We start from the raw sequence: 26,813 nt of genomic DNA, 5'->3' as shown, positions 1-26,813 counted from the left end.
CGGAGAGTAGGGATGTTTGAGGCTGCGATTACTGTGGGGGAGGTGAGCGAGACAGTGGGTGCAATGACCAAGTCTAGGTCTCCGGATGGTGATGGCTTCCCGGTTGGGATGTACAAACCAATCTCTCTCCTCCTGCGGGAGAAGCTCCTGGAGGTGATTGAGGAGGCCCGAACCTGAGGCATATTGCCAGAAACCAAGTGTCAGGGCATTGTGTGCGTGATGCTTAAGCCTGGAGGGATCCTAGTGACCCCTCTTCCTATCACCCACTTACTATGCTGAACAGGGATGTAAAGATACTCTGTAAGATTCTGGCTACTCGGCTTAGTGGGGTGATTTGGAGCTTGGTGCACGAAGATCAGTGCGGCTTTATCCCTGGTCACAGAACGACCTATAACTTGCGTCGCTTGGCACATGTCTTGCATGAAACTGAGGGTAAGGAGGATGACTTGGCGCTTGAGTCCTTAGACGTGGAAAAGGCATTTGACACGGTGGAATGGGGCTATCTTCTGGAGGTGCTGCAGGGCATAGGGTTTGGCCCATATTTTTGCACATGGGTGAAGCTGTTGTATGCTGCTCCCTACGCACGCGTTCGGGTGGGAGGAGAACTAACAGACTCCTGGGAGATTGGCAGGGGAACCAGGCAGGGATACCCACTCTTGCAGCTCCTCTTTGCCCTGGCTGTTGAGCCATTTGCAATCTGGCTCCGGGAGGAGCTGGGACTGTGGGGTATTCGAGTGGGGCAGACTACTCACATGTTTCCTTTTATGCAGAGGATGCGCTGGTGTATCTTCGGGAGCCAATTGTCTAGGTGCCTTTGTTGCTGCAACTGTTGGGTGCCTTCGGAGCTGTGTCTGGTCTTAAGCGGAACAAGAAAAAGTCACTCCTGTTTCCCTTGGGGTCACTTTACGGTGTTCCTCAGGATGATTTGCCGAGGGTAGGACTTAGGTGGGAGATTGAGAGCTTCCGTTATCTTGGCATTTGGGTCACTCACACTGTGACGGCACACGAGAAACATAACGTAGAACGGGTGGTTACCGGCCTGGAGCATTCGGTCTCGTTCTGGAACAGATTACCTTTCTCTGCAATGAGGAGGGCAGCTGTAGCAAAGATGATGTTCCTGCCACGGTGCCTTTACTTGGTTCAGAACTCCCTGTTTCCTGGATAGTTTGCTGATTTCCTTGGTGTGGGCTGCCACCATAGTAGGGTGGCGTTGCCTGTGTTACAAAAGGATCTCAAGGAGAGAGGGTTGGCGATTCCAAATATTCAACATTACTATTACGCAGCCCATCTGCAACATGCTGCAAAGCGGATGATGGAATAGGACAATTGGGAGAAGAGACTGTTTGCAGGAATACTGGGCGGGCGGATGTTGGTGCATCTATTGATGTTGGGTGGTCGGTCGGAATCAGCATTCCCATATTTGGTCAAGACCACTGCTTGGATCTGGGAGCAGGCTGTCAAGACTGCGCTGCAACAGGCCCCATTTGACAAGAGTTGAGGATATGGGATTTAGCACCCTTTGGGGACATGGACAGACTGATATCCATGGAGGGTTGGAGGCTAGGAGGTTGTGAACTGGTAGGAGACTTATACCCCAATGGTGAGTTCATTTCCTTCTTCAAGGCTCAGGATTCGGTTGGCCTAGGCCCTGGGCAGTTTTTACAATATGCAAAAATGGAGAGTGTGGTTCATGAGATCTGGTGTTGTTCTCCGGTGGCCCCTCAGACCTCGGTTGTGCTGAATGGACTGCTCAATTGGGGCGAGGAGACTCACTTGATCACCCGTTTCTACAGGGCCCTCTGGGATGATCAGCCGGGCGCGACGAGGGTGGCGCGTAGGGTGTGGGAGCATGAACTGGGGGACCACACAGAGGAAGCTGACTTGGAAATGGCATTGTCGTTAGTGCGCACGGTGTCATGCAAAAATTAGGTTTAAACTATTACACTTCAATTTCGTACATACCTCATACCTAGCCAACTCAATAAGATTGACCTGGGACGAAGGGCGGGATGTTCCAACTGTGGTGCTTTTGGTGTCTCCTTCCTGCATTTGGCTTGGTCCTGCAGAATGGTACACAACGTCTGGCAGGAGGTCGTGGGGGGAATTGAGGTGGTCACGGGATTGGGGCTGGAAACAACGCCATTGACCTGCTTTTTGGGTGTAGTGCGAAGATCCCACATAAGCTCACAAAGCTGGTGCTGCCCAGGCGCAAGGTGACTATCGGCTGGATGAGTGCCTGGAGTCCCTCGATCCCCTGCTGGATTTGAGATGTAATGGAATGGGGTGCAGCTGAGGAACAACCTATGCGGCTGACACGCAGGGATGAGGGGGCACTGATGGATGTGGCTGCCTGGGGTGCACTATTGGAACGGTTCACTGGAGTGGAGGAATTAAGTTCTGCAGGAAGCACGGATGATGAGTGGTGTGGGAGTATGCCTTGAATTGATCTGACAGGTGACGACCGACTATGGTGAGGTTATGTTTCTGTTCTATACCATGTGTGTAATGACTTGTTCCATGAGGATCCTAAGCGGAGGGTGGGGGGTGTTGGAAGGAAATTCTGCTGCAGTGGTTGCTATTGTCCCTTGACTTGGATTCATGTCAATGATGTCCTCCGATACTGTGGCTTAATGATACTGCCATATCTCGCATTGATCAGCACTGCACTGTATTTATTTTGTATTATGTTTTCTAAACTCAATAAAAACAGAGCTATAAAAAAAAAAAAAAAAAAAAAACAATGGGGATATCATTTTTTTTTTTTTTTTTTTTTTTAAAGCGCACCTTTCATTACAAGACATTTAGGGCAACTTACTTACCGTCAGTAATGCCTTACCAGGTAGAGATTCTATCTAGCTGCAGGCCTTACCTTTGAATATCCCCAGGCATCAGACTGGATCCAGAACATCTGAACAGCACTCCTGCGCACCACTAGGTGGCATTTCGTTCAGCATCGGCTACGCTGGAAGTGGCATGTGTGGTCCCCTGATGTTTGTTACTTTCATGACATTTCATGCCAGGAGTGCACCCAAGATGGGAACTGACCAGTGGTGTGGAAGAAATTCAGGCCCTGAATCCCCCTAGCAATGGACCTTTTTGACATTTGCTTCACCCACAATTTCATTGGGCCCACGCTAGGCCCCTTTGCTTAAGCAATCATGTACTGAACTTAGAATGCTCAAACAACAGAAGACTAACCGCTTGAGAAAAGCTCGGAGGGTTAGTAATTCAAGCGCTCTTATAGAGGAGGTACGTCAAATAAGAAAGACCTATGAAGCTAAAGTACTGGTCTTGACACAGCAGAAAAAGGAAAACATTGGGTGGAGCTACATGATGCATTAAAGCAAAAGAACATGAGTAAACTTTGGAGACTTGTGCAGTAGAGGTCCAGTGGAGCCAGCCTGGGAGTTCAGCATTCTGTCTCAGCCGGCAACTGGATGCAATAAGTTGCAAACCTTTCTGACGGCTAGTCAGCTGGAAGAGACATAGAAGCCAGGATCGGAGTCACACACTGAGGAGAAAGGGGGACAGTAAATTGATTAACAACAACACAGTGCGACTAGCGATATCCTCCTTACACGCTGCAGGCACCCCCGCAGGGCTGCAAGCCAGGCTATAAAAAGTCGGCCAGGAGGCATGAAAACATCTTTTTTGCCCATTATATAATTAATGTTTTATTACAAGTGATGTTCCCGATAGTTGGTAAAGTTCAATATTATGTCCAATTCACAAAAAGGGCTCGCCTGATCAGCCAGCAAACTTTCGATTAATAGTCCTTCTTGATGTAGACGGGAAATGTTATGCAAAATTACTTAATGTTGAATTGGAAAAATGGGCTACTTCCAACGCACTCATCCCGAACACTGAGACAGCGTATAGACAGGGGAGCAGTTCAGAGGATAACTTGGTGATCCTCTCCACACTGACCGAGGCAGCGAATCAAAAGCAGGCTCCAGCTCTGTACTCCGCTTTTATGGATTATATGACAGCTTTCGATAAAGTGGACAGGGCAAGGCAAGGGTAAAAGCTCTACAACTGGGGTATTCCTTCCGCACTGCTGCAAGCAATAATGAGTTTGCATGTTAAAACCTGGGTTAGAGTTAAGGTTTCGGATAATAGAGTGAAACAAAAGATCTGGACCATTCAGGGATTGAAAAAAGGGCTGTAGTTTGGCTTCCTTGTTATTTAATCTATATTTGGCAGACCTTAACAGTGCTCTAGCAGGTCAATGCTATCCCACCTAAGTTAGCAGGGATACATCTGCAATGCTTACAGTATGCTGACAATACTATTCTTTTTGATCATACTGCAGTTGGCATGGAACAACTGTTGCATGCCTAGTCACATAACTGCAGGTATAATATGATTTCCATTAATGCTTCCAAGACTAAAATGGTGTGTTTTGGGAGAAAGAAAGTCAGGAAATGTAACTTTGTATTGGAACAGGCCAAAACTGAGCTGGTTTCCAGCTTTAAATACTTATGTGTCTATTCAACGTGTGAGGTACACACTATGTTCAACGTGATTTCATTAAAGGAATGGCGGTAGCTATGTCCATTACAGGGAGTGCAGAATTATTAGGCAAATGAGTATTTTGACCACATCATCCTCTTTATGCATGTTGTCTTACTCCAAGCTGTATAGGCTCGAAAGCCTACTACCAATTAAGCATATTAGGTGATGTGCATCTCTGTAATGAGAAGGGGTGTGGTCTAATGACATCAACACCCTGTATCAGGTGTGCATAATTATTAGGCAACTTCCTTTCCTTTGGCAAAATGGGTCAAAAGAAGGACTTGACAGGCTCAGAAAAGTCAAAAATAGTGAGATATCTTGCAGAGGGATGCAGCACTCTTAAAATTGCAAAGCTTCTGAAGCGTGATCATCGAACAATCAAGCGTTTCATTCAAAATAGTCAACAGGGTCGCAAGAAGCGTGTGGAAAAACCAAGGCGCAAAATAACTGCCCATGAACTGAGAAAAGTCAAGCGTGCAGCTGCCACGATGCCACTTGCCACCAGTTTGGCCATATTTCAGAGCTGCAACATCACTGGAGTGCCCAAAAGCACAAGGTGTGCAATACTCAGAGACATGGCCAAGGTAAGAAAGGCTGAAAGACGACCACCACTGAACAAGACACACAAGCTGAAACGTCAAGACTGGGCCAAGAAATATCTCAAGACTGATTTTTCTAAGGTTTTATGGACTGATGAAATGAGAGTGAGTCTTGATGGGCCAGATGGATGGGCCCGTGGCTGGATTGGTAAAGGGCAGAGAGCTCCAGTCCGACTCAGACGCCAGCAAGGTGGAGGTGGAGTACTGGTTTGGGCTGGTATCATCAAAGATGAGCTTGTGGGGCCTTTTCGGATTGAGGATGGAGTCAAGCTCAACTCCCAGTCCTACTGCCAGTTCCTGGAAGACACCTTCTTCAAGCAGTGGTACAGGAAGAAGTCTGCATCCTTCAAGAAAAACATGATTTTCATGCAGGACAATGCTCCATCACACGCGTCCAAGTACTCCACAGCGTGGCTGGCAAGAAAGGGTATAAAAGAAGGAAATCTAATGACATGGCCTCCTTGTTCACCTGATCTGAACCCCATTGAGAACCTGTGGTCCATCATCAAATGTGAAATTTACAAGGAGGGAAAACAGTACACCTCTCTGAACAGTGTCTGGGAGGCTGTGGTTGCTGCTGCACGCAATGTTGATGGTGAACAGATCAAAACACTGACAGAATCCATGGATGGCAGGCTTTTGAGTGTCCTTGCAAAGAAAGGTGGCTATATTGGTCACTGATTTGTTTTTGTTTTGTTTTTGAATGTCAGAAATGTATATTTGTGAATGTTGAGATGTTATATTGGTTTCACTGGTAATAATAAATAATTGAAATGGGTATATATTTTTTTTTGTTAAGTTGCCTAATAATTATGCACAGTGATAGTCACCTGCACACACAGATATCCCCCTAACATAGCTAAAACTAAAAACAAACTAAAAACTACTTCCAAAAATATTCAGCTTTGATATTAATGAGTTTTTTGGGTTCATTGAGAACATGGTTGTTGTTCAATAATAAAATTAATCCTCAAAAATACAACTTGCCTAATAATTCTGCACTCCCTGTAGTTTTCAGAAACTCTTGACACAAATGTCAGGCACAGATCTGACTGCAATCTGCAGAGTTATAGAAGCAAAGCTTATCCCAACATTAGCATATGGCTTGCTGATCTTTAAAGGCAGGCTCACCATCTGGCTAAACAAAGCACAGTGTCAGTGCTATAAACAATTATTGCAGCTCCTGGATGCATCACTGTCCTCTCAATTATGATTAGAAGTCAATTTAAATAAGCAAGCAATCAAGAAGGAAACCAGATTTTAAATTACTTAAAGCTAAAGGCAGCTCCTCCTGGATCGTTGAGAAATTGGATCTGGTTAAGTATGTAGAGTAGCAAGTCGGTCTGGATGGAATATGCCAGCAAATCTACTTCTGCTGTGGGAGTCAATGAAAATATTAGTTTAAATCTTCCCTTAGGGCAACAAGCAAAGTTGCTAACAAAAGCCACAAGGATGAGATCCACAGAAGAAGATCGAATCGAGCTGGCTACAAAGGTGCATGCCCATTTAGGTAGCACCTTTTATCAGTCTCCTGGGAGGACACCTTATCCATCTAGCCCTGGGAACTTGGGGTGGAAAAAAGAATTAATCAGATTGAGATGTGGAATCATACGCTTAGAAGCCTACAAATACGGCTACCTGAAGCATACAGCAGATTTTATTACAAGACCGGAGGCTCCTATTATGCAGTCTTTTCTTGCTTTAATTACGAACAGCAGCCAAGCAAGAACTACAGTATCCAGAAACAAAAGAACTACAAAATGACCTCATAGTGTAGTAACCAATGGGATATCACAATGCACTACTAATATCTTAACTGCGAACAACAAGTCCTCTTTTCTTGCTGCTCGCAGTCAAGATAAGTACCTACATTACTTGCTCGGTTGTTTATTGTGCTTACTGTTATTACTATTGCATTGTGAAACTTGTGTGTTTAGCGCGCGGTTATTATAAGGGAACGCGCGTCCTTTTTTCTGTCCTTCCGACACAGCGTCTCTCAACGGCCGTCTTCGGCCGTTGAGGACGCGCGCTCGAGCGCGGCGCATTCCTTTCAGCGCACGCGTAGCATTCCTCACATTCTTTGGGCCGGCATACCTTGTCAGCTGATACTCGCGTCGCGTCTTTATTTCCGACCGGGTTTGCTTGCTATTTGAGCATAATTGGCTCACTTTGCCTCGTTTGGCATTCTCAACTCCTGCCCTCGTCTGTCAGTCGACTTCGACTGCATTGAACCGCCTCCCTTGGCTCGGTCCCGCCCCTTCAGACACTCCTTTTTCTTTTTCTTTTTCCTCAAAAAATTAACCCTTTGGTGACCAGTGGGTTTTTACATTATGGCTGGGGAAGAGGATTCCCAGGTGTTTCAGGAGAGTTTGAAGTCCTTCATAAGGGACTCTGTACAGCAGGCAGTCTCAGTTTCCATGTCTGAGGTTACCAAAAATTTTGAAGCCTCGGTTTCAAAGATGATGTCTTCTTCCAAATTGCCTTTTAATAAGAGCAGGAAACGTGCGACCACTCTCCCAATGACGTCCAAAGGCGTTTCCTCTGGTCCTTCCACCCGAGAGGTCTATAAATCGGGTCCCCCTCCTTCTCCTTTATATATTTCGCAGTTAAGAGACACGGATGACGATGATAATGTTTCCAGCCATGAGGGCGATGTGGACGGATCAGAAGATCCAGTTTCTTATGGGCCTCTGGAGAAAAGGCGTAGAATTTCTCCTCCTGACGGTGGTGACGTACACCTAGTGTCTCACGATTTAGTCGACCATGCTGGTGAACCCTTATTTGATCCCTCCTTCATGGTCCATCCAAATTCAAAGGAGTGGTACCCATCAGAGCATGTGGCGGATTATGTTTCTTTCTTTTTACGTCACCCTCTGGATAAAGCCGCTCGTAATAAACTCAAGTCAGAGTGTCCTCGTCCCTCTCTTCCGGATAATATAACAGCAACTCCGGTAATTGATCCTAACATGCTGATGTTCTTCTCAAAATTCGGCAAGGATCCCAAAAAGGGCGTGGATAGAGCCTGGTCGGGTTGCCAGGACAAGCTTCTTGATTTGGTGGGCCCTCTCACCAGAATTTTTGATTTGGCGGAAGAAGCAAAAATGGATAGTAACCCTATTGATCCGGAGGTCCTTTCAAACTGGGCGCAACGTGCTATTTGTATGCTGGGGAACGCCAACACTCAACTTTCGATTGAAAGGAGGAAGAGTCTGCTTTTAAAGATCGATCCCAAATTAACTTCTCTGGCCTCAAAAGATGAGGGTCCTTTGGCCAAAGGCCTGTTATTTGGAGATTCTTTTATTAAAGATTTGGGCAAATATGTGTCCACCTTTGCCTCTCTGGATAAGGCCCAGCTTTCGATGAAGAACATTTTTTCGTCTCGGGTTTTTGCCAGGGCCGGCAAAGGCAGGAGTCGCTTTGCCGGCCGCTCCATCAGGAATCAATATTCCAACAGAGACTCCTTCAACCAGCAATCTCAACCTGAATCCTATTCAGGATACAAACCAAAGTTCTATCCCCGTCGTTCAAGAGGCTACCGGTCCAGAGGTTACTCCAGCAGGGGAGACCAAACCTCCGGTAAGTATTTCCGCTTCTGGCCTTCCTCCTGTAGGGGGCAGATTAGCTCTGTGTCTCGATTCATGGCGTTCTCTCACCTCAGATCCCTGGGTGATTCAATCTGTTCAAGGGTACCAGTTAGAATTCTATCAGATGCCAGTTCAGAGTCGCGTCCCTATACCCCTAGTTTTTTCCCAAGAGCAAAACGAGCTTTTGCGCGTCGAAATCCAATCTCTCCTGGCCAAGTGCGCAATAGAGCCTGTTCAATTCGACTCTTCGGGCTTCCTCAGCACCATCTTTCTAGTTCAGAAGAAGAATCACAAATTTCGTCTGGTGTTGAATCTCAAGGCTTTCAACAATTTTATAATCTATCGTCACTTCAAGATGGAGACTATTCTCCATCTCAGGGACATTCTGCTTCACCGAGATTGGCTAATCAGACTGGATCTGCAAGACGCCTATCTCACAGTCCCAATTCATCATTCAGGTCAGATACATCAATCACCTAGGAGGTACCAGGTCAAAGATACTCTCCTCTCTGGCAAAACATCTTTGGGAATATTGTCTGCCTCGTCGGATTTCAGTCAAGGCGGTTTTCCTGCCAGGCAGATTCAATACAGTAGCGGATTGGTATTCCAGACACCTTCACGATTCCAGCGATTGGCAACTGCACCCTTCAGTGTTCAGTCACCTTTCTTTTGTCTTTGGAGAAATGTCTATAGATCTGTTTGCTTCTCGCCTCAATTCTCACCTTCCTTCATATTTCAGTTGGAGGCCAGATCCACAAGCCCTGGCCACAGATGCCTTTCTTCAGATTTGGCCGACTTCCCTTCTATATGCTTTTCCCCCTTTCCTTCTCATCCCCAGAGTCCTCGCTCAGGTGCGCAGGCAACGGTCTATTCTGGTGATTGTAACTCCTTTCTGGCAGACCCAACCGTGGTATCCGACTCTATTAGAGCTGGCGATCGCTCCGCCTCTTTGGCTGCCCCAATTTCCCGATCTCCTCTTGAATCCTCAGGGCCATCAACATCAGTTGATTCTCGACGGATCCCTGTTCCTCATAGCTTGGAAAGTTTCGGGTCGTCCTGGGGAGTCCCAGGAATTTCGGAGGACGCTGTTAAATTTATCCAGCAGGCCAGAGCCCCGGGAACTTCCAGGGCCTATAAGTCAGCTTGGTCCCTTTGGTGCAGCTGGTGCCTGGACAGGAATTCAGATCCCTTTTCAGCGAATGTAGTATTAATTATAAATTTTTTGGCTTCTTTGGCTTCTCAAGGTAAGGCTTATCGCACTATTAATTTGTATAGATCTGCCATTTCTGCGGAACATCAAAGAGTTGATGGTAGGCCAGTTGGAGAGCATCCCCTGGTCTGTCAATTGTTAAAGGGAGTAAGATATGTTAATACACCGTCTCCTAAATATAATGTTATGTGGGATGTTACTCTGGTGTTGCGTTTTCTTACCTCGTGGCCTGATAATGAATTATTATCTCTCAAACAGCTTTCGGCTAAGTTAACCATCCTTTTATGTTTAGTTTCTATCAAGCGGATCTCAGATGTTAGAGCACTGGATGTTACTTCCTTTTTCTTTTCTCCCCTAGGTGTTTCGTTTCAGATCAAAAAACGTACGAAAACTAACTTGTCTAGTATTAATTATCCATATTTTCCCTCTCAACCCAATATATGTGTTGCAAATTGCTTAAAAACTTATGTAACCCGTACTGCAGATTTGAGATCATCCTCTTCATCCCAACTACTTATTTCCTTTCAGAAACCTCACCTTCCTGTGTCTTCCCCTACCCTGGCTCGTTGGGTTAAATGGGTTATGTCCCTTGCTGGCATTGATATTAGTGCCTTTGGTGCCCATTCGGCCAGGGGGGCTATGGCCTCTCGTGCTTTTTGGGCAGGTTCCTCTTTACAGGATATTCTCAGATCTGCAGACTGGTCGAATGAAAATACGTTTAGAACTTTTTATTGTAAACCGATTTCTCATGTCTCAGATTCTGTGATTGCAATGCTTTGAACATGCATAATAGGAGCCTCCGGTCTTGTAATAAAATTGAGATTTTCCTAGCCTTGGTGTCTGAAAGGCTAGATTTTATTAAAGACACGGAGGCGAGTATTATCCCACCACGATTTAACCCGCCCTGTTTCTCTCTTTCAGTACCAACTCCCTCTTCCGGTGTTGGCTCAGGGTGATACACACCAACGTCTCTTACCAAGCTTGGATTTGTGCGACATCGACTATACCTTCCAGTCGTCCTTCGGTCTCCGTCATCTTCGAGATAGTTGCATGGACTTTATGACTTTGGTTTTTATGTTCTATGTGATTGTTTTGGTTACTTCTCCTCTTTAGTTCGCATCAAGAAAAGAGGACTTGTTGTTCGCAGTTAAGATATTAGTAGTGCATTGTGATATCCCATTGGTTACTACACTATGAGGTCATTTTGTAGTTCTTTTGTTTCTGGATACTGTAGTTCTTGCTTGGCTGCTGTTCGTAATTAAAGCAAGAAAAGACTGCATAATACTCGCCTCCGTGTCTTTAATAAAATCTAGCCTTTCAGACACCAAGGCTAGGAAAATCTCAATTCGCACTGTATATTATGCGAGTATAAACTGGAATCGCTAACGCACATAATGTGCATGTGTAAGGATTTGACAGAATGGAGAGTCTTCTCGTTGGTTCCTGTGTTTTGAATGCTAGGGTTTATAAAGTGTCTGAGCGCAGTTGTTGCATGCTTAAGTGGGGTCTGTCCGCAGTTATCCGTAAGATGTTTAAATGTTTTAAGGCAGCCGTCAAAGCTCTGAATAGGTTCACTATACCCTGACAAAGTAGTTCACTTTCATGCTCGAGGGACCTTGTTGATATTTGCACCTTATTGGTTGACTGTTTGGGAGGTTACCTGTGTTTGCACGCTAGGGACAATAAAACTCTAGAGCTCAACTGTTGTTTTTTTAAAACCTTATGTACAAAGCCATTTTTAACTTGAATGCTCACTGCACTTTGTAGGAATTTGCACCTTATCAATAAGGGTTACGGTCGACTGTGATTGGGTGGCTATCGTTTGACATCCATGTTTGCACGCTAGGGACTAGGAATCTACAGAGTTCAACTACTGTATGCTAAAATGGGTCAATTCCTTAGCTATTTGCTACATTTGGTAATTATTGGAGGATGAAGACGAAAACCTCGAAGGGGATCAGTTTTAAGTATTTAAAATCTTATGTCTAAGGCTTTTTGTTACAGATATCGAATGACATTAAGAAATGTTTTTATGTAAAAATAGGATGCGTTGTGTCTTTATGAAGTGAATGAAAAGTTATGGGGTAATGAACTGCTCGAACGAGTTATCATATTGTGTTTTTAAATGTATTAAGTGGGAGAAGATAAATTGTAATAGGAGTTTGTGTAAATGAATATGGTTGCTATTGTAGGTTGCAAACGTATTGTATAAAATTTTCTATATTGTTATGTTTTTAAGTAACTAAACAATAAACTCTTATCCACCTACATAAGGCACTGAAAGGGGTGTCCCTTATACCTGAACCGGTACGTAGAGCGGGGAGGGTCAGTAGGAATCTGCGGCTAGATAGTCTCAACCAGATAAAGCGTTACGAAGGTACGTAACTTGTTCACGGGACAAACCTCTAGCTGGAGATTGCATACTTCGGAATAAATACCCAAGCTATTACTCTCCAGAGATGGGTCTGCAAATCCGATTAAACAAAAAAGTCCTGTAGAACCAAACGTGCTAAGTGCTCATCATGACGGACCCTGACTGTCCAGATAGTAATGTTTTGTGAACGTGTGATGGGATGTCCACATCGCTTCCGGACATATCCAGGAGAGGAACGCAGCATGCCAATGCAGTGGTCGTAGTCTTGGCTCTGGTAGAATGAGCCTGCAAGCCCTCATGGGGATGTTTTTTGGTCAGTGCATAGCAGATCATAATACACAGGACAATTCCCTGCGAGATGGTTACGTCCTTGGCTGCGGCGCAGAGGCACCAAGGACGTAACCATAACATCCTTGGACTGGCTCATGGGGGTGGGAGTGGGAGGGGGTGGAGAGGGTGCTAGCGCTCCCCCCATGAGCCTCGCCTCAGCACCCCCACTGCAGGGATGGAAGGGGAATCGCTTCCCCTTACACCTCCGCCCCTCCGGCGTCCTCCTTTTCGGAAGGCCGATCTACCCCCAAGGAGCCTGGTAATGCCCCCAGATCCACTGAATGGGGTAACAGTCTTTCAGCTCTCCCCCGCACACTAAAACATCTTATCCCACGGCAAGCAAGAGGACATTTGATTATTTTGGGTTCTGGTTTTACATTTGGGCTATGAGAGCTTGGCTAACTCTCAAAATCGTCCTACCTGGAACGCTGAGGGCTGCACTTTTAGGACTATGGGATGCTGCCATTTAGAAAAATCCACAAAACCTTGACACATCTCAAAACTAAACATCTGGGTGATTCCAGGGTGATGTGCTTCACATGCACCCCGCACCATTTTCTTACCCACAATGCCCTGCAAACCTCTAGCTTTGCTGGAAATCACACATTTTCCCCACATTTTTGTGATGGAACCTTCCGGAATCTGTAGGAATCCACAAAATTCCTACTACCCAGCATTGTCTCATCTATACCAATAAAAATTCTGCTGCACCTGTCAGCCTAAAAATGTTATTTTTTTTTAAACTGCCCTTTTGGACCCGCTTGGGTTCCCCCTCAATTTCAATGTGATTTTGGCTCTTCCCTGTCACAGGCACTTGGCACACCTACCCAAGTGAGGTATCATTTTTACTGGGAGACTGAGGGGAACGTTGGGTGGTAGGAAATTTGTCCCGGTGCAGTGATCCCACACAGAAATGGGGAAAAATTCCATTTGTTTTAGCTAAATTTGAGGTTCGCTGAGGATTTTGGGTAAGAAAACATTGGGGGATCCATGCAAGTCACACCTCCCTGGAATCCCTCGGGTGTCTAGTTTTCATAAATGTCTGGGTTTGGTAGGTTTCCCTAGATGGCTGTTGAGCCCAGGACCAAAAACGCGGGTGCCCCCACCCCTGCAAAAACAGGTAGTTTTGTATTTGATAATTTTGATGTGTCCAGATAGTGTTTTGGGGCATTTCCTTTCGCGGGCACTAGGCCTACCCACACAAGTGCGGTACCATTTTTATCGGGAGACTTGGGGGAATGCTGGGTGGAAGGAAATGTGTGGCTCTTCTCAGATTCCAGAACTATCCGTCACCAAAATGTGAGGAAAAAGTGTTTTTGGGCCAAATTCTGAGGTTTGCAAAGGATTCTGGGTAACAGAACCTTGTGAGAGCTCCACAAGTCACCCCATCTTGGATTCCCCTAGGTGTTTAGTTTAAAAAAATGTGCAGGTTTGGTAGGTTTCCCTAGGTGCTGGCTGAGCTTGAGGTCAAATCTACAGCTAGGCACTTTGCAAAAAACACATCAAATTTCAATGTAAAAATGTGATGTGTCCATGTTGCGTTTCCTGTCGCGAGCATTAGGCCCACCCACGCAAGTGAGGTACCATTTTTATCGGGAGACTTGGGGGAACACAGAATAGCAAAACAAGTGTTATTGCCCCTGGTCTTTCTCTACATTTTTTCCTTCCAAATGTAAGACAGTGTGTAAAAAAGACGTCTATTTGAGAAATTCCCTGTAATTCATTTAGCTGTACTTATGGAGGATATTTGAACATTATGAATAAAACTGGACTCTGAGATAAACACGAATTTGTGATCGATTTACAAAGAAGACTGGATACATTAGTAACTTCTAATTATGATATCATGAGTGCTCTGACATCTGTTCCTTTCCTGTAATTCATATGCTAGTATGGGCACCCCGAAATTCAGAGATGTGCAAATAACCACTGCTTCTCAACACCTTATCTTGAGCCCATTTTGAAAATACAAAGGTTTTCTTGATTCCTATTTTTCACTCTTTATATTTCAGCAAATGACTTGCTGCACACCCGGTATAAAATGAAACTCATTGCAAGGTGCAGCTTATTTATTGCCTCTGGGTACCTAGGGTTCTTGATAAACCTACAAGCCCTATACATCCCGCAAGCAGAAGAGTCCAGCAGATGTAACAGTATATTGCTTTAAAAAATCTGACATCTCAGGAACAAGTTACAGAGTAAAACGTGGAGAAAAATTTTAGTTTTTTTACTACTGTTATTTTCTGTAGGAAACCCTTGTAGGATCTACACAATTTACCCTTTTCTGAATTCAGAATTTTGTCTACTTTTCAGAAATGTTTAGCTTTCTGAGATCCAGCATTGCTTTCACACCCATTTCTGTCACTAACTGGAAGGAGGCTGAAAGCGCAAAAAATAGTAAAAATGGGGTATGTCCCAGTAAAATGCCAAAATTGTGTTGAAAAATGGGGTTTCCTGATTCAAGTCTTCCTGTGCCTGAAAGCTGGGAAGATGGTGATTTTAGCACCGCAAACCCTTTGTTGGTGCCATTTTCAGGGAAAAACATGCCTTCTTCTGCAGCCCTTTTTCCCATTTTTTAAAAAAAAATAAATTTTCGCTGTATTTTGGCGAATTTCTAATCTCCTTCAGGGGAACCCACAAAGTCTGGGTACCACTAGATTCCCTAGGATGTTGGAAAAAAGGACGCAAATTTGGCGTGGTTAGCTTATGTGGACAAAAACGTTATGAGGGCCTATGCGCGAACTGCCCCAAACAGCCAAAAAAAGGCTTGCCACCTGAGGGGGAAAAGGCCTGGCAGTGAAGGGATGAAAAAAACCCTAGCCACAACCAATGACTTAAAAAGAGAAGGTTCGTCAAGCAACAACAAAAATGCAGAGATGACAGACATGTAACCTTTAACTGTTCCCAAAGCAGAGTCCTGCTAGGCTCAAGAGAGTGAGTGATAACAAAAGAACTTGTGAGAGAGATGCATATAAGGAGTCAATATACAAGCTTTTCCCAACGGCAGGTGCATACAGTCTTGGTGGAAAGACGTCTGGCTTCCAGAATAACATCACAGACTTTGGGAGGAAGGTTGAAAGCTGTCAAATGTCACTGCTCAATATCCACTCAGTGGTGGGGATGCCCAGGTGTGAGTGCAGAAACCTGCCCTGTTGCTGCGACAGGAGATCCTCCTGAAGAGGCAGCCTGACTGGAGGACTTGTGTCATGCTCCACAGCTCGGAATACCAGACTCTCCATGCCTAATCTGGAGCCGCAAGGATGACTTGGGCCCAATCGTTCCTCATCTTCCAGAGAACTCTGGGCAGGAGTGGTATTAGCGGAAAGACGTACAGGAGGTGGAGCTCCACTCGAGACGAAAAGCGCCTCTGAACTGACCTAACGGCTGACTGCCTGTCCTACATGGTCTGTGGGACCCGTACCCTTGGCGACACAAAGGCTGGGAAGCCTGCTTGCTGTTGTGTCTTGGAGGGTGTGGGTGTGGCTAGAAAACAGTGCAAACAGCAACAACCAATAGTGACCCTAGGAGGAACACAAACCATATACTTAAAAAAATTGAATGTGAATAAGGTACCCCCACCTAGGTAAGTAAAATGTGTAGAGGGGAGCTGGGAATACTATAAAACCACCAAGATCAGTAACACAGTACCCCCGTTGCACCCCCCCCCCAGGCAACCAGGAAAGCAGGAGTAGATCACTGGACTTTCCCCAAACCACCCAAGAGGAAGAAAAGAGAAGAAATACAAGACCCAGAAGAGACTTCAAGACCCCAGCACTGGATTCCGGTGAAGGAAGACCTGTGGAGAGAAGGGACCAAGTCTAGAAAGAACAACAGAGTCCAGTAGGGGCGAGTCCCTACCCACCACACTGAAGATGCAGGAGTTGGTTACCGGTGAACACAGGAAGGTCAGCACTGCACCCCTGAAGACTGAGTTGAGTTCCAACCTTGGAAACAAGATGGCAGAACCCAGGGACCCTCTGAGGAGCTCTGGGCACCACCCCAGTGGTGGTGATGGACAGGGGAGTGGTCACTTCCCTTTCCATTGTCAGTTGCAAGCCAGAGCAGGGGCTGGGGGGTCCCTGAACCGGTGTAGACTGGTTTATGCACGGAGGGCACCAAATGTGCCCTTCAAAGCATACCAGTGGCTTGGGGAGGCTACCCCTCCCAAGCCAGCCACACCTATTTCCAAAGGGAGAGGGTATTACCTCCCTCTCTCAAAGGAAATCCTTTGTTCTACTTCCTGGGCTGGATCAGATCAAGCAGCAGGAAACAGAAACCTGTCTGCGGGGTGGCAGCAGCTGAGCTGCTCAGAAAACCCTGTAAGACTGAGGTTAGCAATGCTGGGGGTCCTCTGAGGAGCCCCGTAGTGCATGGAATTGTACTGCCAAAACTTGCAACAGTATTGAGGTATGATTCTGACATGTTTGATACCAAACATGCCCACGTTTGGAATTACCATTATGTAGATGGACACAGGTGTCCAGTGCACACGTAAAATGACGTCCCCGACCTCACAAAGTCCAGGAAAATGTATCTGGAGTGGGGGGGGGGGGTCACCTCTGCTAGTGCAGGGGTGCTCTCACACACAGGTACCTGCACCCTGTCCTCTGGGCTGAGAGGACCTGGTGCAGTGACCTGTAGAGATAACGGGTGCACGCAAACTGCAATGGCAGGCCTGCAGAAGCCTTTGCATGGGCTCCCTATGGATGGCAGAAAAACTGCTGCAGCCCATAGGGATCCCCTGGATCCCCAATGCCCTGGGTACCTAGGTACCATATACTAGGGACATATATTGGGGTGGGGGGGGGGAGACTAGTATGCCAATTGTGGGAAGAAAAAGGTACAATTTAAAGGAGAGAGCAAAACTACTTTGGTCCAGGTTAGCAGGCTCTCAGTAAACACAGTCAAACACACTGACAACAGGCAGAAAACGGGGTTAACCATGCCAAGAAAGAGGGTACTTTCCTACAACCTGTATGTGAATAACAGCCCAATAGGCACACAGTGTTCACCAGCCTCAATGCCAGGCTGGTGGAAGAGAACATTCTCTTACCAAAGGTGTCCAACTTCTTAGATTCCCTATCCAGTGAAGAAGTAGTGCCAGGATGAATGCAGGATGAGAAGGCTTGCACCACCAAGCTCTCTAGGGTGAGGTGCTAGGTAAGTAAACTGGAATCTCCGGGATCGGAGCTATGGTGGTGGGCAGTCGTCCTATTGATAGGGCTTGGACCATGCCCCAAGAAGGACATCTGCTGGGGCTTCATTAAATGGGATTAATGGTTCTGAGGGGGAAACTCCCAGCTGACAGTTTTGACTGCCACAGAGGGTAAGTTAAGGTCCAGGATCTCAGGTGCCCTGCGCACCACCATAGCAAAACAGGCTCCCTCCTCCATAGCCACGGTAGGAGGGGAAACCAGGCAGTGTCGGGTGACGAGACCCTCAAGAAAAATCTCAAAGACAGACCGGACATGATCCATCGCAGAGGCCGCACTTTGAGAGACAAATTATGTCACAGCTTTTTACCAAAGGAAATGAATGATAGCTGGTTACCCTCCCGCCATCGGGGTTTTATAAATGCGGTCACTGCAATGTGTGTGAATATACCTTAGATAAAACGAAAAATTTCTGCGACAACACAAAAATGATACATACTATCAAGCAATTTAGGAACTGTAACACCAAGTTCATTGTATACTGTATCATATGCCTATGTAAAAAAGTATATGTCGGTAGCACAATCAGACCATTCAAAGAAAGATTGCAAGAGCATATCCGGGCGACTAAAAACAACAGAGATTACCCGTTTGCAGTCCACTACAACTCAGAACATCCATCACAAGAGAGACTAGACATACAAACACATGGTATTGCCACTCTGGGCAGATGTATAAGGGGTGGCAACAAGACTCTCCTTTTGAGACAACTTGAAAGCAGGTGGATAATCAAACTACGTACAGTGGAGGAAGGGCTAAATTCTGACAAAGACTTGCATGTCTTTCCGTAATCCACCTACTTAGCAATATTGTATTGGGCTTACACATGTCACCATTATAATGAATTTTGTCATTTGCATATTCTGTGATTTTTTTTGCTAACAGTGTGCCACGCGCCATACCTGGTGGCATGATTTTGGTGTTTCCTGGCAGTTTCCTTATACCCATGAAAACTGTATTAAATCTACAAACAACTTACCTAATGTGACTTTTAGGATCAAGGTATTTGTTTCCTATTTAATTGTTAAATGAGTCTGTATAATATGCATTTCCTTGTGTATAATGTCGAAATGCTTGAACGTATTTTTCTTTTTTTCTTCCTTACAATTTTAACAACAAAACCTACAAAATGTGCATATCCGCTTGTACAAGTGCATGAATTTGTGAGCACATATCGTCTCTTTTCTCCGCAGTGTGCTCCAGTGCATACTTGCATGATGGGTTTCTCGATTCACCTTGGTTACAATACACCTCTTTCCTTTCTCGTTCACTTTTACTTGCTCCGTGTGTCCTCGCACCCTTTCAAGATGACGGACTCCATATTTCGATTCAGAGTCCGCTTTCCATTCCCATTCTTATTTTATTTTAAATAGCTGCGTGCCGGTATAAGCCTCAGTTGCAACGCCGCACCCAGGAGTAATGATCGCCAGTCCTGCTGTAGGTAAGGGGGCCCTTTTCTGTACTACTCACGGACGCTGCCACTTATGGACGTCGCACTAGTAGATCTAGTGGCCGCCGTACATTTTTGCCGTTTGACTCCTTTAATATGCAGTCGGCCAGGAGCCAGGGCGCTAGTTTCATTCCCCGCTTGGTTCGACCCGTCCTAAACGGTATCGTATCGTAGTATTATACTTATATACAAGATAAACATAAGTCTCCTACACACTTTTGTTATTATTTAACGTGCTCGTAGTTTCTGGACACACAGCATTTTGTTACATGTACTACGCCTCACTGAGGCTGCCAATCATCCCGGTTTCCCCATATTTGCCATAGCTCACTTCCGAGTCTCTTACTAATGGTAGAACAACAAATTCATGTTTTTTTTTTGGGGGGGGGGTTATAACTTACATTATTATCTCTCATCTGCGACACACAAAATTACTCTCACCGCATGGCCCATGACGTTTAAACATCGTTTTTAGAGTGATGTCCATCAATCATGATACAACTTTTTCTCGATATGGCTCTCTCTCCCCTGATCGTTTTTCACATTTGGCTAATTTTTCTTCCTTTATAGTCTAGACTTATCACGGTCTTTGGACTTTCCCATTATTTATGCCAAAACGTATGCGTCTTCTAACATCCTAGAACATCGGAGCCTTCTAATAGATCCATTACTTCCATATCTCAGGAGGTATGTCCATATTTTATCCAGTTCTGCATGATGGCTGGACACACATAAGCATATCTCCACACGCAACGGGGGTAAGAAGCATTAGCTTTTGGGCAATCAACACAACATCCCTTTTTCTTTTGGGATGCATGCATTTTTTTACGCTCTCTCCTTTCGGTGGCGCCTCTGGTTATAACTGCACTGTAATCTTTTCTTCTCTTCTCAGACGTAATTATTATTTCACTATGGGGACGCCCCACCTGGTATGGATACCAATATGAGGTACCTGCCCCCTGTTCTTTTATGGGCTATATCCAAATTTCAATAATCAACGACACGGGGTCTCTCTTTTCAACTCACTAAATTTTAAGTTTATGCACAGTTCACACTAGAACTTAATCTGTCTATAATTTACCAACAAGCCTTGTGATTGATACATTCCATTTTCCACAGCCTTGAAAAAGTCAACGATGACGAAACACGTGTCGGCTGTTTCCTTATAACCACGAAATCTGTATGGATCTTCAAACAATTTACCTAGTGTGACTTATTGGATCAGGATATTTGTCTCCTGAAACACCACAAAGAAATAAATGGATTTCACTAGGATCCTGCGATGTGCCGTGGTTTTTCTATTTTCACACATGGACTGTGACCTTTCCTAGGTGACAGCTTCTACACCCTGTGGCTGGGTGTATAACCGCTTGAGCACTCCCCCTCTTCAGGAACAGACTTTTCTCATCATGAACTTTGTATTATAAATAGCAAAAAATTTGGGAAGTGCGCACCATTCACACACAGCCACGATTATCGATGTCACTATTGTAAGTGTCGGGTGAAGTGTCTAACCAACTGACCTCACCCAGTTCCTCACCCCAGCTGTCCGCCTCAACGGAGTTCTCTTCATAAGGGTCCAAAGACCACCTCCGCTAAACATCTTCCTCTCCAGCCCTATCCATTAAATAAGGCACTGGCTCCACTTCGGGGAGAATGTCCTTGTTCAGTGCCAGACGACACCCATCTGTCTAAATGTCAGAGTTGGTATGACATTGAGGATGGAGCCGCCTAAGGGAATCAGGGGTGTTGGCACTGGAGCCGGTGCAGAGTAAGGTCTCTGTCTTGCCAATGGCACTGGATCCAGTGAGGGATCCTTGGGGCCAGACTAGCATCAAGGGTGTCCAGCCATAGCACACGCACTCTTTGTAAAGCATCTGGTATTTACTTCTAATTCGGTTGACACTGCACAGAGAACTGTGCAGCAGGCACTCCGACCCAACAATCTGCTCTAGCAGACACTTTCTAATTGTTTTGAAATGTACCAAATGGTATTGCGTGTGCTTCTCTAAATGTTCTGCTATGCGTGATTTTATTTTTATTAGCTTTTTGAAGAGATATTTTGCTGTGTTATTTCTTTTTTATTTTAACTACTGGAAAGATGAACGAAGGAGGCAGACCTGAGGGACCCTCATTCTGTGTTTTAGCTTTTGCACACTGACATGCACAGCAGTCGTTCAACCCATTGAGCCACTGTAGTGCACATACTATTCGTAAAACATCTTTCCTTGCTTCCAGTTTAGCTCATGTTGCTTGCTGAACTGTGCAGCAGGCGCTTAATCCGCGACTCGCCATTGCAGACACACACTTTGTAAAGCAGCTCATTGATGGTAGGTTTAAAGGTAGTGCGGGGGGGGAGGTGGCCGGGCTCTACATAATATTTGGTTTATCCACTGCTCCTACAGTAGGATCGATGTGTGGACACAATAATTAAATGGCTGTGTTTAATCATCTTCGTTTTGTTGGTAACAGCAACCCTTGATTGAAAGCAAGCATGTTTAGTGCACAATAATTTAACAATAAAACTAAATATAGCTTAAAAAATTTAGCTATATTTACACTTCATTGTATTATAGGACTCACTACATGCTATAAAAATCCAGACGTGCCTGTTACTTAAATGCTGGTAGTGTCGGTTCAGAGGTTAGTAAAAAAAGTTTGCATAAAATGCTGTATTTCCTGTGATAGATTTTCCTTTGGTAGGATGGTGCTAAAACGCCTTTCCCTTTAAGTATGTACAAGGTAGGCAGACACATTTAATATGCACAATATCTTTACTGTTCATTTTCAAAACATTCAGCAATTCTAACGCTGTGCATTGGCTGGAAGGAGTTTACGTTAGAAGGATTTTTTTTAAATAATATTCAACAGGGCAATCGATGTTCCCTTTACAGGGCTACGCCTGCATGAAAGGCAACACAAAGACCAAACCTCCACCAAGTACAGAGGAATACATATGCACAACAATGCCAGTTATAAAGATGGCTGCAAAAGGAAGCTTCCCTCAAAAGCAGAAGCTCCATCTTTTCCCCTTGCCGATCTTCAAAGCAGATGGGAAGCGTGAGTCTTAAGTAAAGCAGATACTGTGCTCCAGACAGTAAGGGTGCGGGGAACACAGATGACTACCATACACAGAGTGGCCAGCCCTTACATAAATGGTTAGTGGGGGGATGATGGTGCTGAAAGCTGTCACCTCCGCAGCGGATCAGTGTTCAGTAGGCATGCTACTGAAGACGCGTGCACACCAAATTTAAAATCACCAACTGGCACCAACAAGGGCACTCCTGTCGCCAACTGCCAGGAGGTGGAACATTCTTACTTGTGCTTTAGGATTCGAGGAAAAGCTATGGTTGGAAGCAAAGGAGAAACGGGAAGCAGAAAATACAAAGGATTAGCATGGAAATATCACCTTTAAGAGTCTTTTCAACAAAGTCAGCTGTCCGACGTCATTTCTGCTGGTTAACTTCTGGGCTATGACTGACTACTGTCCAGTTTTCAGCAGTCATCCAAAGTTAAAGCCTGTGACATCGATATTACCCCAATGATGGTTCTCAAACTGGAACCTGGCATCAAATCCTTGTATATTTTCACTGTCCTCTCCCACCGCACTGATGACAGCTCCTGCTATGTCTCAAAATGACGAGCTACTTGTGCCAAAAAGATACCATGTTGGACTTTTATACTTTGCCTCAAGCTCCTTATAATTACTAAGGTGAAATCGTTTTAGTCAGATAAAAAAAATGTTTTTGGGGTGTGGTTAAAAATGTAGGTTGTTAAAAACAAACATTTTCAGACTAGCTCCTATTTTTGGAGTTTCTAATTTAACATAAATCGCCTTCCAGTTAAGATACAGGATAAACATAACTTTTTAAATATGAAATACAATTTAATAAAAACATCTAGAAAGGAATAACGTGCTAATTTTCGCATTGCTTTTTTTCTGAGATGCTGAGAGCAATTACTTGCAAGGAAGTGATGTGTACAGTATACAAACCGCCATTTTCAAAATAGGTCAGCCCAAGTATACACAACCATGCACAAATCTCACTTCCTTTGGGAAATTTGCCCTTGGAGGCCTGTGAAGGCCAATGTTAAAATATTTTAAATCTCTGATCAAGACCGATGGACAAGGCTTGTACAGTGAACTGATTATTCTTGAAGAAAATGTGATTATTCATGTAGTCTTTACTTGTACGTACTCAGAGTCTGATCAAAACTAGCGTACATTTGCATCCATCATTTTCCAAAATAAATAAATGTAATTTGAGGAGATTTTTGAATGACAGGGTCTGTGAATGAGGTCAGTAACGTAAAGCCTGCCCTGTTTCTTGAAGACACAAACACAAGAAAACAAACATACCTGGAAAATAAAATCGCATGCAGAAATTTCTTGAAGGAACACATTACTGGAAATATGGAATACCTTTGGCCCAAGAAATTGGCAGTTCCCTTTGCGATCACACTCGTTCGCAGTGTGAACACTACAATGCTATAGATTTCAGGGTTTACATTAAATACAGGCCCTACCTTTCCCTTTGACCCTGGCATGATCAACCTTTTTCCTTTTGCGCAAGTGGGATCCTTGTTGCTTCCTCAGAGACGTGTGCACAACTGCAACCTTGACTTTTGAAGAATGCGCCCGATGAGAGCGATATCGCTCCTGATCCATCCTACAAGAAAAATACAGAAGAGATAATTAACTTAAATAAAAGGCAACAGCAGCTTTTTCAACTGCATGCTGCTAGGGAGAAGAATTTGTTAGATCTTAGTCCGAGGTACAGCAGGTAACATTTTACAAAATTTTACAAAATGTAATCCATTCAAATAACACATTTCTTAAGATTTATTTCCAAAATACGTTCACCTGCACCGTTTTGAGTTTTGAGTTTATTTACTAGTACTTAATTGAAACTGACGTTCTTATTGACCATTGAAGATGCAAAGGCTACATCAGTCTCACCAAATTCAAACTTTAACACCGAGTTTCATACGGATTTGAAATCTGGGATGACAGCATTTGTTCATTAGATCCCTAGAAAGAAGGCACGAGGTGGTCCCCCACAACTACTGCTATCAACTTTTCCCAAATCCTATTGCAGACCATCTCCTATTAAAGGATCTCCAAGTTCCCCCTTTATGCCTGGCTATTCTTTTCGTATTGCCCCTTTCTAGTAGAGTTTGTTTGTACAGTACTCTGCCTACTCCTGGCCAACTTCTCCACTCCACAAATACAGCAATAAGTCAGTACACCACTGTAATGAGGAACAGCAATAATGTTATTAAAACACAGCAGAAATAATTTTAAAACAGATACAAAAATCAACAAAAATTGTCTACTAGTCAGGTATAAAAATGACTCGCACCATTTGATAATGAAGGTAATTCGGCAAACAGAACAGGCAATTGCGCCCAGACATTTCTAGACTGCACAGGGACCCTGCCTGGGGGATGAATAGGACTGAAATAATAAATGCTTATTTAGACAAGGTCTTTCAAAATGGCTGAAATGGGGAAGTGTTCTTTGGCAAGGAACTACAACCACGTAATAACCATCAGCAGTGCATTTGAAAATAATTCACTGATGCATCATATGAGCCCTTTAACCTAGTGAATAATAAATGTAGTGGAATCGAGGATGAATTTGGCACGAGCCAACATATTGATACAACAAAATCATTTTTTCCTATAAAAGTGGGATCATGGAAGATAATGAATATAATAAAACATGTACAATAGATAAAAAAAGAAAATATGTTTATTTCATCTCTCCTTTATTTACTGTACTTTTAAATATTTGTTCATATTCTTATTCATACTCATTCTATTGTTGTATGTGTTCATATTAAGTGAAATTATAATTAACAAATATAACAGTAAACTGCACTTGAGACCGACGAAGGAGCTGTGGGTCATCAGGTAAAGGCAGCAGTCACTTAACCATCAATTCCTTTGATGGGTTAGGAAGTCCTTAGAGTGGACTCAAGTGCAAGAGCTAAAAAACATAAATGAGGCACCCTACTGATCTCCTTAACCGCTACTGGTCAGTACAGAATTCTGGAGAGGCGTTTCATCGCAGAACTTTTAATAAAAATTATTCATAGACACTGCATCACATAGATTGAGTAAGGCGAACCATCAAGACGGCGTCCAAAAGCCCTCAAGAAATAAGGGTTGGGGAAGGGGCAGTTCTACACCAAACGATTAAAAATCTAAAAGTGTCAAACAGTGCTCACACGATGTGCTAATAGTGTTACGGGATCTGAAAGGAAACTCATGATATATTCCAGTACTTTCACGGTGTGCTAAGAAAGACTGGCCCTTTCACCTCAATAAAGATTTGGTAACAGTGTCAAAATGGAGCATTTTCACCAGAATTTCTAAAAGATCTTACAAACCTTAACTTGTACGGGCAGTTCGTATAATACAATTTCAGGTGTCCAACATGTACCATATCATCCAGCTATAGTCCAATCTACACTTCTATATTCCATCTAAAGTCTTTTCTATGCTGTCCTTCGATTTAGATTCCCAATTGTGTTATCACAGGAGCAGAGATGAGTATAAATTACACACATATCAACATCTCAGACAGTACTAAGTCACTCTAAACAGATTTCACAAGCTCATACAGCAGTGTAGATGCACAAGTTTTGAACAGCAGATGGGTCACACCAATCTTTCTGACGAGGGCATCAGAGAGGGGTAGTGGTTATCAAGCGAGTCAAATATCAGATTTAAATAGAGTATGCTATCATTTTGTCATCATGTATCATCTTGCCTGGTATGAGAAAAACAACAACATTTTACCATCAAACTCAATTCCAAAATTTGGCAAATACATTAATTTATCACAAAGGAAAACATACCTTTCTTTCCTGAAATATGAGATTTGGCTACCAACCTTACATTTCTAGCAGGTAAAGGACTGGTGCACAAACACCAATTTACACTTACATGTTAAAGTGCCACATGTGGACAGATTCTGTTTAGCATGCCTATGTGTCACAATTTGAGGCCATAAAACCACAATCTGCCAAGTATTACCTCCATAACTTTTGGGCACAATATTTATACCTAAGGCGGTCATTAACTTGCAATAGGTATCCAAAATGTGCCAGGAATTACTACCGTTATACCAGAGCCAGCATTCTCCCACTGGTTAGAATCACCATGCCAAGGGTGTCAACTATCACACTATAGATGCCCAAAATATGTCACGAGTTACCATCGTTACCATTTGTGATACTGCCATCATTTTAGCAGGGAGGCACCATCATGCCATGGATGTCTACAATGTGCCATGAAATGTCACCAGAATGTCAGGGCCAGCATTGTACCATGGGTGGGCAGCGGGCACATTCATACACTCCCAATCACACTCAGATAGTCACAGACACCAAAACACACGCACTCATACACAGCAGCAACATTCAATACTTTTTACATTACTTAGCTTCCAATGACCAGTTCAGTTGCAGTTTCTTCTACATGAAATTCACCTCTGGTTTTGAAGCATGGAAGGCCATGCGTCACACATA

The 26,813-nt window shown here is 44.2% G+C and overlaps 1 protein-coding gene across 2 annotated transcripts in view; it reads right to left on the bottom strand.

Moving 5' to 3' along the window:
- The window catches only part of RGS3 (regulator of G protein signaling 3), an 805,262-nt gene that overhangs the window by 659,170 nt on the left and 119,279 nt on the right, over window positions 1–26,813 (bottom strand). For both annotated transcript variants that reach the window (XM_069241285.1, XM_069241286.1), the window contains one exon: window positions 23,803–23,945. In XM_069241285.1, coding sequence (XP_069097386.1) covers window positions 23,803–23,945 — 143 coding nt within the window. The remainder of the gene's footprint in view (window positions 1–23,802; window positions 23,946–26,813) is intronic.

This window comes from Pleurodeles waltl, chromosome 6, assembly GCF_031143425.1.
Source record: "Pleurodeles waltl isolate 20211129_DDA chromosome 6, aPleWal1.hap1.20221129, whole genome shotgun sequence".
Lineage (NCBI taxonomy): Eukaryota > Metazoa > Chordata > Amphibia > Caudata > Salamandridae > Pleurodeles > Pleurodeles waltl.
Note: the sequence above shows the minus strand (reverse complement) of the source record. Positions and strands in the feature narration are given on the sequence as shown.